Source organism: Vanellus vanellus, assembly GCF_965231255.1.
Source record: "Vanellus vanellus genome assembly, chromosome: 9".
Classification (NCBI taxonomy): domain Eukaryota; kingdom Metazoa; phylum Chordata; class Aves; order Charadriiformes; family Charadriidae; genus Vanellus; species Vanellus vanellus.
Window position 1 is genome coordinate 18,962,643 of NC_138914.1, and position 15,188 is coordinate 18,977,830.

Sequence of the window (15,188 nt, forward strand, 5' to 3'; positions counted from 1 at the left end):
ATGCCCTTAGTGTTACATTCCACCACTTTCGTCAAATATTTTATAGCCAAAAACATAGATATTTTAGGCAGGTGTCACAAGAAACATTTTAAATCAATTCAGCGTACTCTTTTTTGACTGAAAAAGGGCACCAATGTTAGCATGTCCCATTGAATAATTACAACAAATACTCAAATCAAACACCAGTGTGAAACCATGAGAAATTTAGCTTAAATTTTTCACAGCTATTAATGCTGCAGTATTCCTCAATATCCACTTACTCCCTGATTAAATCTCAGGTTCAAGGCTTAACCAGAGCTCTTACCTTCGTTTCGGTGCCCTAATGAAAAGCTCACAAAGGAGCCTGCCCTGTTCATCTTTGTAATCTCTGATGGTGTTATAAAGTTCATGGCATACAGCAATCTAAAAATGCAAGAACAATAAAGTAATGAAAAAGGAGAAAATTTTAAGGAGCTAACAAATCAAAGCCTGCTTACAATGGGAAAGACAAGCTGCCAATCCACAGCGTGCTCTAAAGCAGAATTGTGAAGAAATTGGTGGATGTCATATATTAGAACGATACTTGACAAGTATGCCAGGTACTGCAGAATTTTAATTTATTTTTTTGAACATAGGAAGCTTTCTTTCAATTCTAATTCTAAGTAAAACACCCAAAATGTAAATTAATTCAGCACAATTCTCTCCAAGTTATAGACATCTAAAACAACAACAGGGGTTCTTCTGCCCTGCAATTAATTAAAATTAGACTGTTAACTCAAAGGTATAACAGAGACATTGTACACTTCAGCAATCACTGCCTGTGCCATTCCCCACTTATCTCTCTCTGCATTTGCTATTCATACACAGCTCTCAACTTCTCCGTGTTATGATTTCAGCTCCTTCTCCAATATCCTTCCATCTGCTAAAATCATCAGCAAAAAAAGAAAAGCAGCAAAAGGAAAATGGGAAAGAAAAAGATGAAACTGGGGAGACAAGAACAAGCCAAAGCTGAACGAGATTCTAAACAAAGCTTAGCCAAAGCAGCAACAGATTCAGGACCAGTGTATATGTAATGCATATGATCATCCATTTTACAATCCAGCATTTCCCAGATAGGGATACAGTATCCCCAAGAGAAAAAGTTGTGCATAATAAGAAGGTACTAACAGGATCTACAGTTGGGAGATTGGAAAGTCTCCTCCTCTTTCTGCTTGGGCCTGGTATATTCGTGGAGTGGTGGCCATCATCAAAGTCTCCTCCGCTGACGCTGCTGGAAGGCGAGGTAGCTCTTCGCCTCTTGGAACCCATGGAATCCAACTTCTTCTATAATGAAGACAAATGTTCTTAAACTCATGGCATTGCATCCAAACTCTCTGGTGAGAGCTAACTATGAAGCTAGCAATGCTTTAGGATGAGTCACATACGTTTGTTACACATGTCAGTTCAGTTAAGCCATATACCTTAACACCAGCTTTTTGAAAACTGGCAGGAGTAAAGGGAAATTAAAATGGTCCTACAGTTTTATAGCCACTGATTACAGCAATGTCAGAAAGCTCTATGGCTCACAGTGATAAAGATGAATTTAGCAGCTCTTACTAGGATACATTCTTAAGCTCTCTACATTTTGATACTTCATCCCATGCATGATAACTAAGCGAGAACTGCTCTTTTAAAGGAAAGAGCTGTACAGAGACAACTGCTCTGTTCTGCTGTAAAAGCATGTCATTCCATGTCAAATTAAAAAAAAAAAAACAAAAACAAACCAAAACCCACAAACAAACAAAAAGCACAAACAAACAAACAAAAAAAACACAAACAAAACATATTACAAACTGAAATTCAAATGGCTACTGAATACCTTGTCTTAGATTCAAGCCAAAAAAAGGTCTGGACCATTGTGTGACCCACCACTCCCGCTTTATGTGTAGGATGAATGGCTCAACCATCAAGAAGTAGAAAAAGCCACCTCCTTTTTTGGCCATAGTTTTCCGTTTATCAACACAAACAGTGACAAATGAATAACCTCCATCCAACAACTCTAGTGATTTATGGAACAAGTTGTTGGCTCTTTCCCAACTTCCAGTGACAGCATCATAAAAATATCTTTATTTGTAGCTGTCTCAAAGGCTGAAGACAGAATAGATCCATCTATCCCAGCCTATACCCATTTTCCAACCAAATCAAGGAATTTCTTCTAGGAAGGACTCAGTTAATTTACAAGGTATGGCAGCACAACATAACCGCATCAGAGCATTTATGTTAAGAGACAGAATTAATTTCAAGCACACAAATGAGATGAATAATGCAGGAATAATTAATAGTTAGGAGAAAGAAAAGCAAAAGCCTAACGCGGAGAAATGGAGAGAATGGTGCACATGCAATCAATAATTTACCAGATTTACCAGAGTACAACCAGCACCTCGAAAAGCCAGTCTCCTCATAGTGTCTGATGGGCAAGTACAGATACTGGGAGAAGGTAACACTCTAAGAGTAGCAAATCAGCAATGGTGTTAGTAGAGTCAAAACTGGAAGACAAGAAAAAGGAAAGAGAGAGACAGAAGAAAATTGATAGTAGATATAGATAGATTATTAAATATTAATAATAAATATGATATAGATAATTAAAGAAGAAAAACGAAGAATAAATTGAATAATTACAGTGAGAGAGGAAAAAAAGGAAGAAACAGAAGGCAACTTTTTTTAGCCTAGCAGAAACTCTACAAAGTAATTTTGTGCACAAAATGCTAGACATTTCCATCATTTTTACAGTAAAAACACATTTCTCTAATGTTCCTGAATACATACTACGGATTTCACAGCCACTTGTAAAAGAATGATTCATCAAGCAGGGAGTAAACATAAGCGATATCTGACCCGAGAGTAAAAACCAGAAAGTGGTAAAACTTACAGAATGTGTAGTAGTACAGTGCTTATAACAATAAGAAAATCATTTTTAAGGTCAAGAAACATTTAATAGACTCTCTAGTGATGATGCACCTCCATCAGCCTTCAGAGTGGATTTTTATCCTCATAAGTAAGCAACATTATGGATCCAGCCATACAGATTCACTAAAGATATACCTGTTTCGAATTCTAAGCAGTCTCCAAATCTGATTTTTTTTCAGAAATTCCATGCGAAATCTAAAGATCCATTTTATGGCAAAATGATTGCTTCTGTTTCATTCATACAACTACTGTCTTCAATAAAACCCCACAGAGATTGTTCTGTTCAGTACTCTGGACATTTTCATAACACACACATACAAAGAATCTTTGTGCTTTATTAGCAGACAATTCATCTCAGGAACGGACAACCACCCTGTTGCTTTTGGCCCTGCCTCCAACTTTTGTCTGAAAGCTACAGTGTCAAATGGCTAACACCAGGCGTGTGCTGACGGGGAGGCTGCTAGAAAACACAAGTTCTTGGTTGTGAAAGAAAGGCAGGAGAGACTACTGGAATCAATAATTCTGGGTCACCCAAGAACCCAAAAGTACACTCAGTCCAACGCCACCCTGAAGTAAAGATTTGGGGACCTCCCCAACCAGTGCCTGCCTGCAAACTGCATATAGGCTTCTGCATGTCCATTATCTGAGGAACATGCGCTGCGGTTCTCAGACATACGCAGATGCTGGTGTATACTTGTACGATCAAGACACCTGACCATTCTGTACACAGCCTCCAAAAACATTTTTCTCCTCCAATAACTGAGGAAGGGGCAAAACACGTATCACAGTCTGAACATCAATACTCAGCGAGAGAACTGCTTACCTAAAACTCCTACCGAATGCCAGGCTCCGGAATGCAAACTTCTCTCTAGATCTCCATGCTCATAAACACAGATAATCCTACTGTGCACAGAAATGTATTGTTTTACTTAAGAACATGTCTCCTAGACCTCCTTCTTGCAATGTAGCTGCTAGCTCACAAGACTCAACAGTCACACCAAGAATCTCCACCGCTACGAACAAGCCACCTCCTGTGCAACAGGACCTTGGGCATCCTCTTAATAATTGCTCACATTGCCCATAAAAACGTCACATTACCATAGACATCTCTGTAAGAAATGTTTTGGCCATGACTACTATACATGTATACTAACATATACACAACGGGTAGAAGATTGCCTCCCCTGAAAGCTGTGCTGCTACTACTACTGATCAGCACAACTATTGCCTCATTAAACGAGCAGGTTTTACGTGCATTTGATATAACACGGTTAAAACAAGCCAAGGAAGTTCTAGCACACATTTCATCTTCTGCCTCCAAGTAGAAAAAAGCTAAAACCCAACAGATACCACGGAAAGTATTTTATCATTATCAGGATCTCCCACATTTCAACAGAAATACTCAACAAACCATGGTAACTTTAGCAAATGGAACAGGCAGAAAAACACAGCCAGAATTTCTCCCGATTATCGATCCCATTGAAACCAGCTACAACACAGGAAAGGGGGGACGGCAGCAACCAGACACTATAAAAGCACAGAGTTGGTGAAGAAGTGAGAGGCAAAGCATATCCATCGTTTTATGAGCACTGGGACAAGAAACAAAGAGGCAAAACACATAATATCCCCAAACCGCCCCGCCGGCGGGCTCCTGACCGATTTATGAGGTGTTATTGTTGGCCGAAGACGAAAGAGACAAAGAAAAACACCTTTTCGGGCACCGGACCAGCCTGCGCCCTCACGGCCTGACAGGACAGCGTCCCCTCCCCGGCCCGTACCGGGCAGGACACGGTCCCGGGCCCCGCTCCGGAGGCCCCGGGAGCGGCCGCGCCGCCGCCGGCCCTCGGCCACCCGCCCGCCGCGCCGCCGCTGTCACCGCTGCGAGCTCGGCCCGAGGACGGGACGGGGACGGCACCGCGGGGAGGGCTGAGGGAGACACCGGGGCCGGCGGGATCGGGACGCCGGTGAGGGACAGCGACACCGAGGGGGCCGCGCCCAAGGCCAGGGCCGCCGCGGGAGGCGGGGACGGGGGAGGTGACAGGAGGAGGCGGAGGGGCTCGGCGCCCCCGGGCCCGGCGCGGGGCCCGCCGGTGGCGGAGCCGCTGCGCGGCCGGGCGGCGCTGCCTCCCCGCGGCGGCCACACAAAGGGAGGCAGCGGCCTCCTGGCTTCGGCCCGCCGCCCCGCCTGCGCGACCCCGGCGCCGCGCCGCTCACCCAGCCGGCTCCGCTCCGCCTCCGACAGCCGCGGCCGCACTCGCCCTCCGCCGCCCGCCCCGCCACCGCTGCTGCTGCTGCTGCTGCAGCCGTCGGTGCCGCCGCCGCCGCCGCTCCGTACCGCCGAGCCCGCCGCTGCCGCAAAGCCCGCCCGGCCGCCAAACGCGCCGAGCCCGCGCGACACCTCCGGCGAGGAAGGGCCGCTTCGCTTTACGGCAGCGCCCGCCGGCGGGAGGAGGAAGGAGGGCGGCCTTCCACGTGGGGCCGCGGCCGAGCGCGGACCGGCGGCGCCATGAAGCGGCCCAGTGAGCGGTGGCGGGAGCGGGGGCACCGGTGGCCGCGGGTGGGGGCGGGCCTCGGGCGATATCGCCGGCGAGCGCTCTGAGGCGAGGGAACGGCGGGGGCGGGCGGCGGCCTGGTCCAGGGGGAATGGCGGCGGGCTGGGGGGGGGGGGGGGGGGGGGGGAGCGGCTGCCTGCGGCCGAGGGAACGGCGGCGGCGCGGGGCGCGGGAATCGGACACCGGGGCTCGAGGCGGCGGTGATGGGAGCTCGGCCTTTTCCCCGGGCGCCCGTGAGCGGCGGGGGTGTCCCGGGGGGGGCGGCTAGGAGCTGGCGGTGACGGGCGCGGTGCCTTGCAGAGCTGAAGAAGGCCAGCAAGAGGCTGACCTGCCACAAGCGCTACAAGATCCAGAAGAAGGTGAGTCCCGGCGGGGGGTGTCTGTTTCTAATTAAAGCTCCGTACTAGCTAGTTTAACACTAAAACCATTTTTTATATATTATTACAGAAACATGTTGTACATATACACGTACACAATAAGCATGTTCTATCGAACATTAAGGAGTCTGGACTGTAGTGAGGAATTTGCTTTCTAGTCACCATATGACGAAGGATGATGTAGAAAGGAGCGTGGCTTTTTTTTTTTTATATCATTACATTTTGCATTATTTTGGGCTGGTATGTAGCTTTACGATGAGACATTACGCAATCGAAACACTTCAATCTAAAGTCAGAAACATACCATTTTTTACTCTGTTTCTGTAATTAGGGGGGATACGTCCCTTTTTTTTTGCCTTAGACTGAGAAAATATTTTTGTTCCTGTCTTAAGATCAGAGAACACCACCGAAAAGTCAGGAAGGAGGCCAAAAAACGTGGACACAAAAAGCCCAAGAAAGATCCCGGTGTTCCCAGTGCCGCACCATTTAAGGCAGAGCTTCTACGGGAAGCAGAGCAAAGAAAGCAGAAGGTAAAATACAGTTTGTGGTAAAGAGGACAAGAACTGAGACCATTGCTATTTTCAAGGCAGCCTTGTGTGCACGTGTGCATGCCCAGAGGCATAATCATGGCAGATTGTAAATGGTACTAGTAGACATGTACTTTGGAAAAATAATATCTTTATTTCCAGCATTATACAGTGTGTAACAATGTACTCTTTTATTTTTAACCTTCATTTCATCACTGTGTGTATAAACATGCTGGAAGTATCATTTCTAATGTGATCAGAGTTGCCTGTGATGCTAAGATACGTAGATGTCTCGTCAGAATGCTAAAAGCATCTTGGCATTATGTGATTATACAGAAAATAAGGATCTGTGGTCTGCAGCGTGGACGAATGCGACACGAGAGCCGCACTGTTATCAATTGTAATGGGGTTGCTGCACAGCTGTTATTTTGGGGTCTAGCTAGTGGATGTATTGCCTCTGGTTTTGAGGCAATTGAAGGCAACGGTATTCTTTTTAGGGCAGGATGTAGAAAAAAGTTCCCAGTGTCATTTGGACAGCCATCACTTCTAACTAAGCTTTGGTCAGAAATAAGTAAATAAGAAAAAAGAACAGCCTTACTTACCACCTTCAAATGTGTTTTACCTGGCTTGGGTTTTTGTTTGCAATCAGCTTGAAGAACTAAAACAAAAACAGAAGCTTAACAGACAGAAAGAACATGAAAGGAAGAGGAAGCTTGAAGCTAAAAAGAAGGCAGCCAAAATCAAGGAAAAAGCAGAGGGAAAGGTAGGTGTCTGGCACGATTTTGTTTCTTTGAAGCTTATAGAAGCAATAAAAGTAATTCTGAAACTGCATCTTCTTAAGCAGTATGTTACATGTTATATTTTCATGCTGTGTATGCACGCAGGTCTAATACACTAATTCTCAGTTAAATCATTCCCTTTCATTGTTATTCACATCCAGGAATCCTCTGACAAGTCTAAAGCAAAGACTAACAAACTGCTGGATAAAAATTCAAAGAAATCATTTTGCAGGGAGCTCAAGAAGGTGAGACATTTCAACCACTTTTATATATCTTGATGAGAGTCATCAATGAGTACTTGTTATTTTCCTTTTTTGCGTTACTGTGCAGCTGCTAGAGAGTATAAAGGTTGCTTGTGGTAAACTTCAACACTGAAGTAAGGGATTTTACAACAGAAACTGAGGGTTTCAGTCTTGTCTGGTGTGAGCTACTGAGACATCGAGAACTTTGAGGCATGCAACTTCTTGGGCCAATGTCAGAACATACTGAGCAATAAAAGAGCTCTTGTAGTAATGAGGTACTAGGGCCTGAGGATTTCTTGCCTTTGGAGGAAAAAGATGAAAATTGCTTCAGCTTTCTGGTTTGTAGTTGTGAAGAAAGGAGCTCAAACAAGAATAGTCCTATGAAAACTCTCCAGTCATTCTGTGAAATTCACCAGTAATTCTCGTAAGCCACATCTGTTCCAAAGTTGTCATCTGTCAAATGGTCTGTAATTTCTGACATATTTGAGAGTATTCTCTCTTTTTTCTAACCTAGGTGATTGATGCCTCAGACGTGGTTCTAGAGGTTTTGGATGCAAGGGATCCAATGGGCTGCCGGTGTCCTCAACTGGAGCAAGCTGTAACTTGCTCTGGAGGAGACAAAAAGCTGCTGTTGGTTCTGAACAAAATTGGTAAGAAGCACAGGTTTTTTTGAAGTGTTACTTAGTAACTGTGAGGTTCTGTGAGCTATGAAGAAGATTTTAAAGGCATCTGAGATTCTATTGAAGACATAAGATCCAACTCTGAGCTCACTGCCCTACTGAAGGGGTCCTGTCTCCTCCACCTTTTAGTCTAGTTTGCTAAGAGAACACCACAGACATAAATGCACATTACCCCCTTTCTTTTGCAGTAACTTCTGAGGGCAGTGGCCAGTTTCAGCCAAATTTGACAGAAGTTAAACATCTTACAATTTTTAATATTTCTGTGAATGTGAGTAGGCAGAGGTTACAGTGCTGGTCCCCACTGAGGCAACGGTGAGCTAAAAATCAACGCAATAGTTATATTTGAAATTTGGCTTTGGGAAGTATTTTCTTTCTTCCATTGCTGTATGAAAGAATGCACACAAAAGCAGATGAAACCATCTAAAAAGGCTGGAAATTACTGGGTTAGCAGCAGCAAAAAAATGAAAAGGAAACACCAAGAGCAACAACAAGAGTAAAGAGAACTTTGTATTAGGGTAGCCTTTGCAAGGATGATGGGATAATCCTTCACAGAACATCACTCTCTGTACCGTACAAAGTCTTCTAGCAAGACCCCACCATTAAAAATCTGATACAGGAACCAAAAATGTAATTATGGTATGTTCTGCTTGAGGCAGAAAATAAAGACTAAAACTTGCAACACTGGGTGCCTGTGGGGAACATACCCAGTACTCTACCAGAGTTTACAGCCAAACGTTCTTTGTTATAAAGAAACATCCTAAATAGACAAAATACAGCCTGGTTCCCAATTCCACATTAGATTTCCTCCACACAGTGATGTTTAAGATTCACAGGAGTGAAAGGACTGTGCTCTTTTTTTCCAGATCTAGTGCCAAAGGAAAACTTAGAGAAATGGTTGAATTATTTGAAGAAAGAGTTTCCAACGGTTGCTTTTAAATCGGCAACACTGATGAAGGACAAGACTATGGTAAGAGCACTGCAGGCTGTCTCATGGCCGAGTCATGTGTGTTTGCAATCGTACATGTTGAGAAACAGGAACTCTTGTTCTTTAAAATTCCTTTTCCCCTTGTTTGATTGTACTGTTGTGACTGAAGGATATGCCTTTGCGTTTTGACTAAGCTTTGTGGTACTGTGGGGGAATTCTTGCTGTTGAAATATGTATTGTTATTTGTGCCCAGGATGCTGGACTAGAGTAAAAGCAAGTCTTTCTTTTACTGTAAAAAGGACAGTGAGGCGAGGAAAATGAGGAATTTTTCATCTTCTTCATAGGATGGATGCAACAGTTACATCTGAATTGTTTTGTAGGTAAAGCGGTGCAGGCTATACTACTGCATTCATCCTGACTGTGGCCATTAATAAAGGCAGAGCCTGACATTATTTCATGAAGAGTATAAAGGGGTTAGCTCCCTGCATCCTAGTCTCAACTCTTTGAAATTGCTCGTTTGAGTCATACATGTATTAATACATAATGCTTCACACGACTTAACCCTGTTAACAGCTTAGTGAAATAAACCCTCCTGCAAAATGGTGCAGAAACTGCAATGCAGAGAGCAGGTTTTGAAAACCTTATAAAACTGAAGCCTCTTGAGTGAATTTGCAGATTTAAGGATTCTACCATCTGAACGTACATGGTTATTTTATGGTCACACAAAAAATCTGCAACGCAGCCTGAACTGAAATCACAAGCCCTATTAGTCAGTTCACATTCCTTTTTCTTGTAGTAGTTTACGGCTACCTTTTTTTACTGTCATTTCACTGATTAGCCAATTTCTTATTAAACGTACTCCTGCAGAAGAACACAGTAACATCATCTAATAGAGGATAGGCGTTGGAAACATTACAGTAGATAAATAAATCTAAGCATACGTATTTATCTTCCTAAATAGCTCCTGACCGTGGGTTTTTTTTTTCTTTGAATCCTGTAGCAGGAACAGTTCACTAAAAGACGTGCACGTGTTGATTTATCAAGAACCACTGAACGTTTTGGAAGCAAATGCCTTTTGAAACTTCTTCAAGACTATGGCAGGACTCAAAACAAAGCGATTCAGGTTGGGGTAGTAGGTAAGCATTTGGAGAGACAGGAGTTGCCACCTTCTCCCATAAAGCTTTGGTATCCTGTATTACAAATTGGGTAAAACAACTAACATGTAACTTGCTTTTGGGCTTTGTAGACATTGTTCTTACTTTCAGCTAAGACTCATTATTGTAGTACTTCAGTTGGCTGCGATCTATGTTGTGCTTACACATATGAAGTGTATGTGGTCTGTGGAAGGCACATTGTGTGAGGCCTTAGCTGATTCAGCAGCTTAGAGAAACAAGAGAAGCAGTTTACGTACCACACAGCTTGGTTGCACTGCCTTCCTCCTACCTGATAAGTTTTGTAGTGTCTTTCGTGTCTCTGCTATTGTCAGTGTGAGAAATGAGGATACAGACTTTGTCTTACTTCTGTAGTGAAGACTTCAGATCCAACTCTGATCTCACGCTGAAGATGTACTTTAACAAAGACACCTGGAAGAAGCAGTTTTGATCAGCTGAGTTTTCTTATTTAACTTACAAGGATTTATGTGGTTTTCTTTAGGGTTCCCTAATGTGGGAAAGAGCAGCATAATCAACAGTCTTAAAGGAGTTCGTGCTTGCAATGTTGGCCTAGCAAGAGGTGTTACCAAGTAAGCAGAGTCTGATAAAAGTTGTTTATTTTCCTATTTGTCATGTTCCAATTACCTTGTTTATGTACAATTCCCATCCATTAAGGGCAAAGTTTGCCCCTGTGTGCAGTTTTAAATGCACTTTTCAATTTGCCAGGATGAAAGATACTGATCTGTGTGATGCAAGCTGTCATGAGAGAATAGTTATAAGATTTTTGTACATTTAGATTTCTATCCTACACAAAGCACATGATGAGAAAACACTGGAACTGACTCTGTATGAAGTGCATTCAGTCCAACACTGAGCTTTGTGTCTTGCATCCCTCACCATTACCAGTGCTTTGCTAGTTGATTACCTTTATGTACTCACAGTGCATTTCTCTCTGAATAGGTCCATGCAAATTGTGCACATTGATAAACAGACAAAGATGTTGGACAGTCCAAGTATAATTGCAGATCCTTCCAACAGTGCCCTGGCTCTGGCCTTGAGAAGTATCATAGACACTGAAGAATCAGGCTCAGCAGCTGTGCTTGAAGGAGTAGATGCCATTCTAAATCACTGTAGTAAACAGCAGGTGAGCTCTGTCTTTTTCTACATCTCTCACTGCATTTGACTTCTCTGTAGGTTTCTTAGGCCAATAACGAAAGTTCATTTCATTTCAGCTAATTCTGGTAGCTTTTGCACTGCTTTCTCCTGACCGTACAGAGTGGCAAACTTTGGCTAGTATATCCAACACTTAAGTGTGGTCTTTCATCCTTATAAATGGGAGGCAGAAACAGCATGCCATGATCCTGTCAGCCAGAGTGTTTTACCAATAACTTTTCCGATTTTTAAAAAACCCTGCTTTTAAGATCTCATCACAGAGTGAAAAATGAAGATATTCTGACTGCTTCCTATTATTACAGTGAAGACCTCAGATCCAACTCTGATTTCACTCTAGTTTCAAGTAGATTAACCTAAGTCTAATTCCCATTCAGTTCTGTGAGCACACAGTTTTGTGAAAAAAAGTTATGCCTCTTTACATCCACTAGTACGGGTGAATGGCAGATGAATTTGTTGTTGAAGTAGGCATTTTGCTTTGTAAAGTTTACTCCCACAGGGAAGAGAAAACCAGCTCTTCGCATACTTGTTCATCCTCATTGTAACCCTATTTGATTTGCTTTTTTATTCCTAAAACTAAGAGAAAAGTTCTGAATGCACCATTTTCTTTTGCACTAGGTAGTGATGCACTATAGCATCCCAGATTTCAGGAACACTGAGGAATTTTTAACTTTACTTGCTCAGAAAAGGGGTATGCTGAAAAAGGGAGGTGTTCCTGACGTAGAGAATATAGCTAAAACACTACTTTGTGACTGGACAGGGTACGTATGCTATCAATTTTGCTTTATACTGCTCACCTTTTTCACATTGTTAATCCAGCACAGCAGAAGCGCCGAGTCCTGAGAAGTACTTAGAAGGGAGAGGCTGCTTTTCCCCACGCTCCCGCTTTTATTTTCTTTCGTACGTTTTACTTTGGTAACGAGCTGGACTGAATATCAGATTTAGAGAACGCCATCCGTGGATAATTTTCTAAAGTAGTGAAGGATACATAGACAGATTCAAACCATGATGCACATTAGTCTAGCCAGTTTGCTGACTTATACCATAACTCTGTTGAGGGAATTTGCCTTCCTTTCAAATACTGAGTCCACGTCGTCCTCTTTTATGGACAGAAAAGGATATGGCAAATTTTCTGTGGAAATTTATAGCAGTTCCTATATTCTGAGGGTGGGAATAACTGTAACTCAGTAACTGAGTGACTATTTCCCCTTTTCAAGTGGTTCGGCTGCTTTTACAGCTCATGATTTTACAGGCAGATGATTTGTGGTGACAAAGCATGCCATTTCTTTTTCCTCTCAGGAGCGGGCTATACACTTAATACACTTAATGTTATTGACAACTGCAGAGTCAAATCTAAATAGCTATTTAACTGCTGCTAAACAGATGATAGTAAATGAGTAGTTAGGTTGAGGAGTTTGAGAGGTTTATGCTCTGGGTTTTATTTTTAAACACAGTGATTTAACTATGTTATCCTTGATTGTTTTTTATTGCTGATATTTTATTTTCCCAGAGCTAAAATAAAGTACTACTCACAACCTCCAGTATCTCAGAAACCGCCACTGTATCTTACAGAAGATAAAATAGCTGCCATGCAGGAGTGCTTTAATTTAAAGAACCTAGAAGAAGAAAACAACAACACTGTTCAAGGTAGGACTGTTACTGTAACACACTGCTACCATTAAGAGTGCTAGTAGTAGTTTTAATGGGAGATCTTAAATGGAAGTCCTCCTGGAGTTTATAGGATAGCTTTGCCAATATGCAGTGAATATGGATCTTTTAAGAAAGAAATAGATTCTGATGCAACAGAACAGTGCGTCTGCGTACTGTCTTAACACAAATTATCCCTGCTAGTTCTTAGTTTTTGCTCATCTGACCTAACCCTCTTAAATAGGAAACAGGAGGAAGGAATATTGAAGAGTACATAAACAATGGCTAATTAGGCCAACAAAGTACATTTTACTCTGTAAAATCTACTCAAATCCAAGTCTTTTGGCTCCTAGCAGTCTTCTGTAGATGCCTCAGAGAAAGCTATTATCAGATAATTGTCTTTTGTTCTACCTGCTTATGTGGGAGTTATTGTGGAAGGGAGGGGCAGAACTGTCTTTTTCCAGCCCTGACCTAAAATGGCATTGCATCTGGTGCTAACAGTGACTTAACAGACACTTCCTATGTTTTTCCCAGCTTTAAAATACCCCAGTCCAGCAAGCAGCATAATTTTCCAGTCAGCTGGTATGACAGATGGGACAATAGAGGAAAACAAAGTGATAGAGGAAGCATCAGACTGGGAAAACTTGGAAACAAGCAAGGAGGGGGAGGAAGAAGAGGAGGATTTCACAGAAAGTGACGATGATGATCAAGACGATATGGAGGAAGAAATGGATGTCAAAGAGGTAAATCAATGTTTAATTAGTCTTCTTCTACCTGTACCTAGTCAGTATCCTGCTGTAAACAGAACATGTAGCAACCAGGAGTAATAAAAAAGCTTCATCAAAAATCAAAGTAATCTCCTAGAGATAACGGTTTGGCTTTTTGCAAAATTAAGGAAACAACATTCTAACATTCTAAGGCGGTGTGTTCCTGACCAACTATGCAAGGGGACATCCACACTATCATCATTCTCTGTTAGGTTTCATTTGCATGACAGACTTCATTAGCGATGTCGGAATAAACACATATATCTGACCTCTCTGACTTGTAGGAACGCAAAGTTCAGGTCACCAGGAGAGCAAAGCTTGGAAAACAACAAACAAGTCCTGCAAATTCAGAAAAGCAGATAGCAGGTTTGTATTAAAAACCCTGGCTTGAAGGTAGTCTCTAGTACTCTAGCACTTGTATTGGTTTCACTAACACATCGTTTCCTTTTCTCAGAAAGTGAACATTCCAATTCACTATCACTCAGCTTGGATAAGACAGCAGATGAAGATGATGCCTACGATTTTAATACAGACTATGTGTAATGAATTATGTGTGAAGACACCATTTGGAGACTAATTACTGGCTTTCAGAACAGTCCTGAAGGCTTGTTTTGTGGCAGAAGTTGAAGGAATGCTGCATACCAGAGCTACTGCAAAGATTCACAATTATTACCATGTCAAATAATGTATATAATACTGCACCTCTCTTGATCATTACAGATTTTCTACAAGTCTAGGAAACTGACTGTTCAGCTTTAAGTCCTAAACTTTATTTCCTGTATTTAAAAAAAGCCTATTTTAAAAAATTCTTAATAGACTGAGTCTGTTCACTTTGCCTTATAAAAAGATGTTTCAAAAGGATAAACCCTTTGTCTTTTTCTTTAAACGTTTACCATTGTTTTTTTAATTTCAGTTATGTTCAAACAATTAAATTTCAATGTAAGTTTTCGTCCTGCCTCCATAAAATTTAATTGTTTTCCTTAGAGGATTACAGACACTATACCTCTAGAGCATGACTTAAGTCGTTAAGTTTTCAGTATACTTTTGCAAAACTTGCAGAATTTTCATATGTAACGGTTGGGTGGAAAATACTACTTATTTCAGCTAGACATAAGGTACTTAAGCACTGGGAAAGCTAACTGACATTATGGTATTAGTCATCTGTCTTCACTGGGGAACAAGTTTCTTGTTCTTACGGTGCTCTTGAACAACAGACATATTTCCTGAAGACACCTATTATACATGGTAACAGCCGGTAACTGTAAAGCAAAGTGTTGCCCTGTTACTGCACTCAGCCTATAGCAGAACTGGGGTAGCAAGAGAATTATGAAGAAGCACTGCAGCTGCTCAATGAAATAAGCATTTAGAATAAACACCTGACATGAAGCATCTTCCTCCTATGCACCTGTTTTCTTCCTGTTAACTTTAAAAGTCTGACTTCTGTGT

General features: G+C 42.2%; 2 protein-coding genes across 2 annotated transcripts in view; one reads left to right on the forward strand and one right to left on the reverse strand.

Annotated features, from left to right (window-relative positions):
* The window catches only part of PBRM1 (polybromo 1), a gene marked incomplete at its 5' end in the record, with an annotated part of 62,035 nt that extends 59,615 nt beyond the window's left edge, over positions 1-2,420 (reverse strand). Inside the window, 3 exons of the mRNA XM_082487691.1 lie at positions 305-402; positions 1,147-1,302; positions 2,373-2,420. Coding sequence (XP_082343817.1) covers positions 305-402; positions 1,147-1,302; positions 2,373-2,420 — 302 coding nt within the window. The remainder of the gene's footprint in view (positions 1-304; positions 403-1,146; positions 1,303-2,372) is intronic.
* A 2,926-nt stretch (positions 2,421-5,346) lies between these two features.
* GNL3 (G protein nucleolar 3) lies at positions 5,347-14,709 on the forward strand. The gene is made up of 15 exons (XM_082487657.1): positions 5,347-5,444; positions 5,778-5,836; positions 6,247-6,384; positions 7,031-7,144; positions 7,322-7,405; positions 7,917-8,052; positions 8,946-9,049; positions 10,008-10,143; positions 10,661-10,748; positions 11,119-11,302; positions 11,947-12,089; positions 12,839-12,975; positions 13,510-13,718; positions 14,027-14,108; positions 14,197-14,709. The coding sequence occupies exons 1-15, from the start codon at positions 5,432-5,434 to the stop codon at positions 14,283-14,285; spliced, it is 1,716 nt and encodes a 571-aa protein (XP_082343783.1). The 5' UTR covers positions 5,347-5,431; the 3' UTR covers positions 14,286-14,709.
* Positions 14,710-15,188: the final 479 nt, after the last annotated feature.

Bases quoted from the DNA above. Each gene is read 5' to 3' on its own strand.
- GNL3 (XM_082487657.1), top strand. The intron at 10,749-11,118 runs GTAAGCAGAGTC...CTCTCTGAATAG, and splicing joins CTAGCAAGAGGTGTTACCAA to GTCCATGCAAATTGTGCACA. The intron at 12,976-13,509 runs GTAGGACTGTTA...TGTTTTTCCCAG, and splicing joins AAACAACAACACTGTTCAAG to CTTTAAAATACCCCAGTCCA.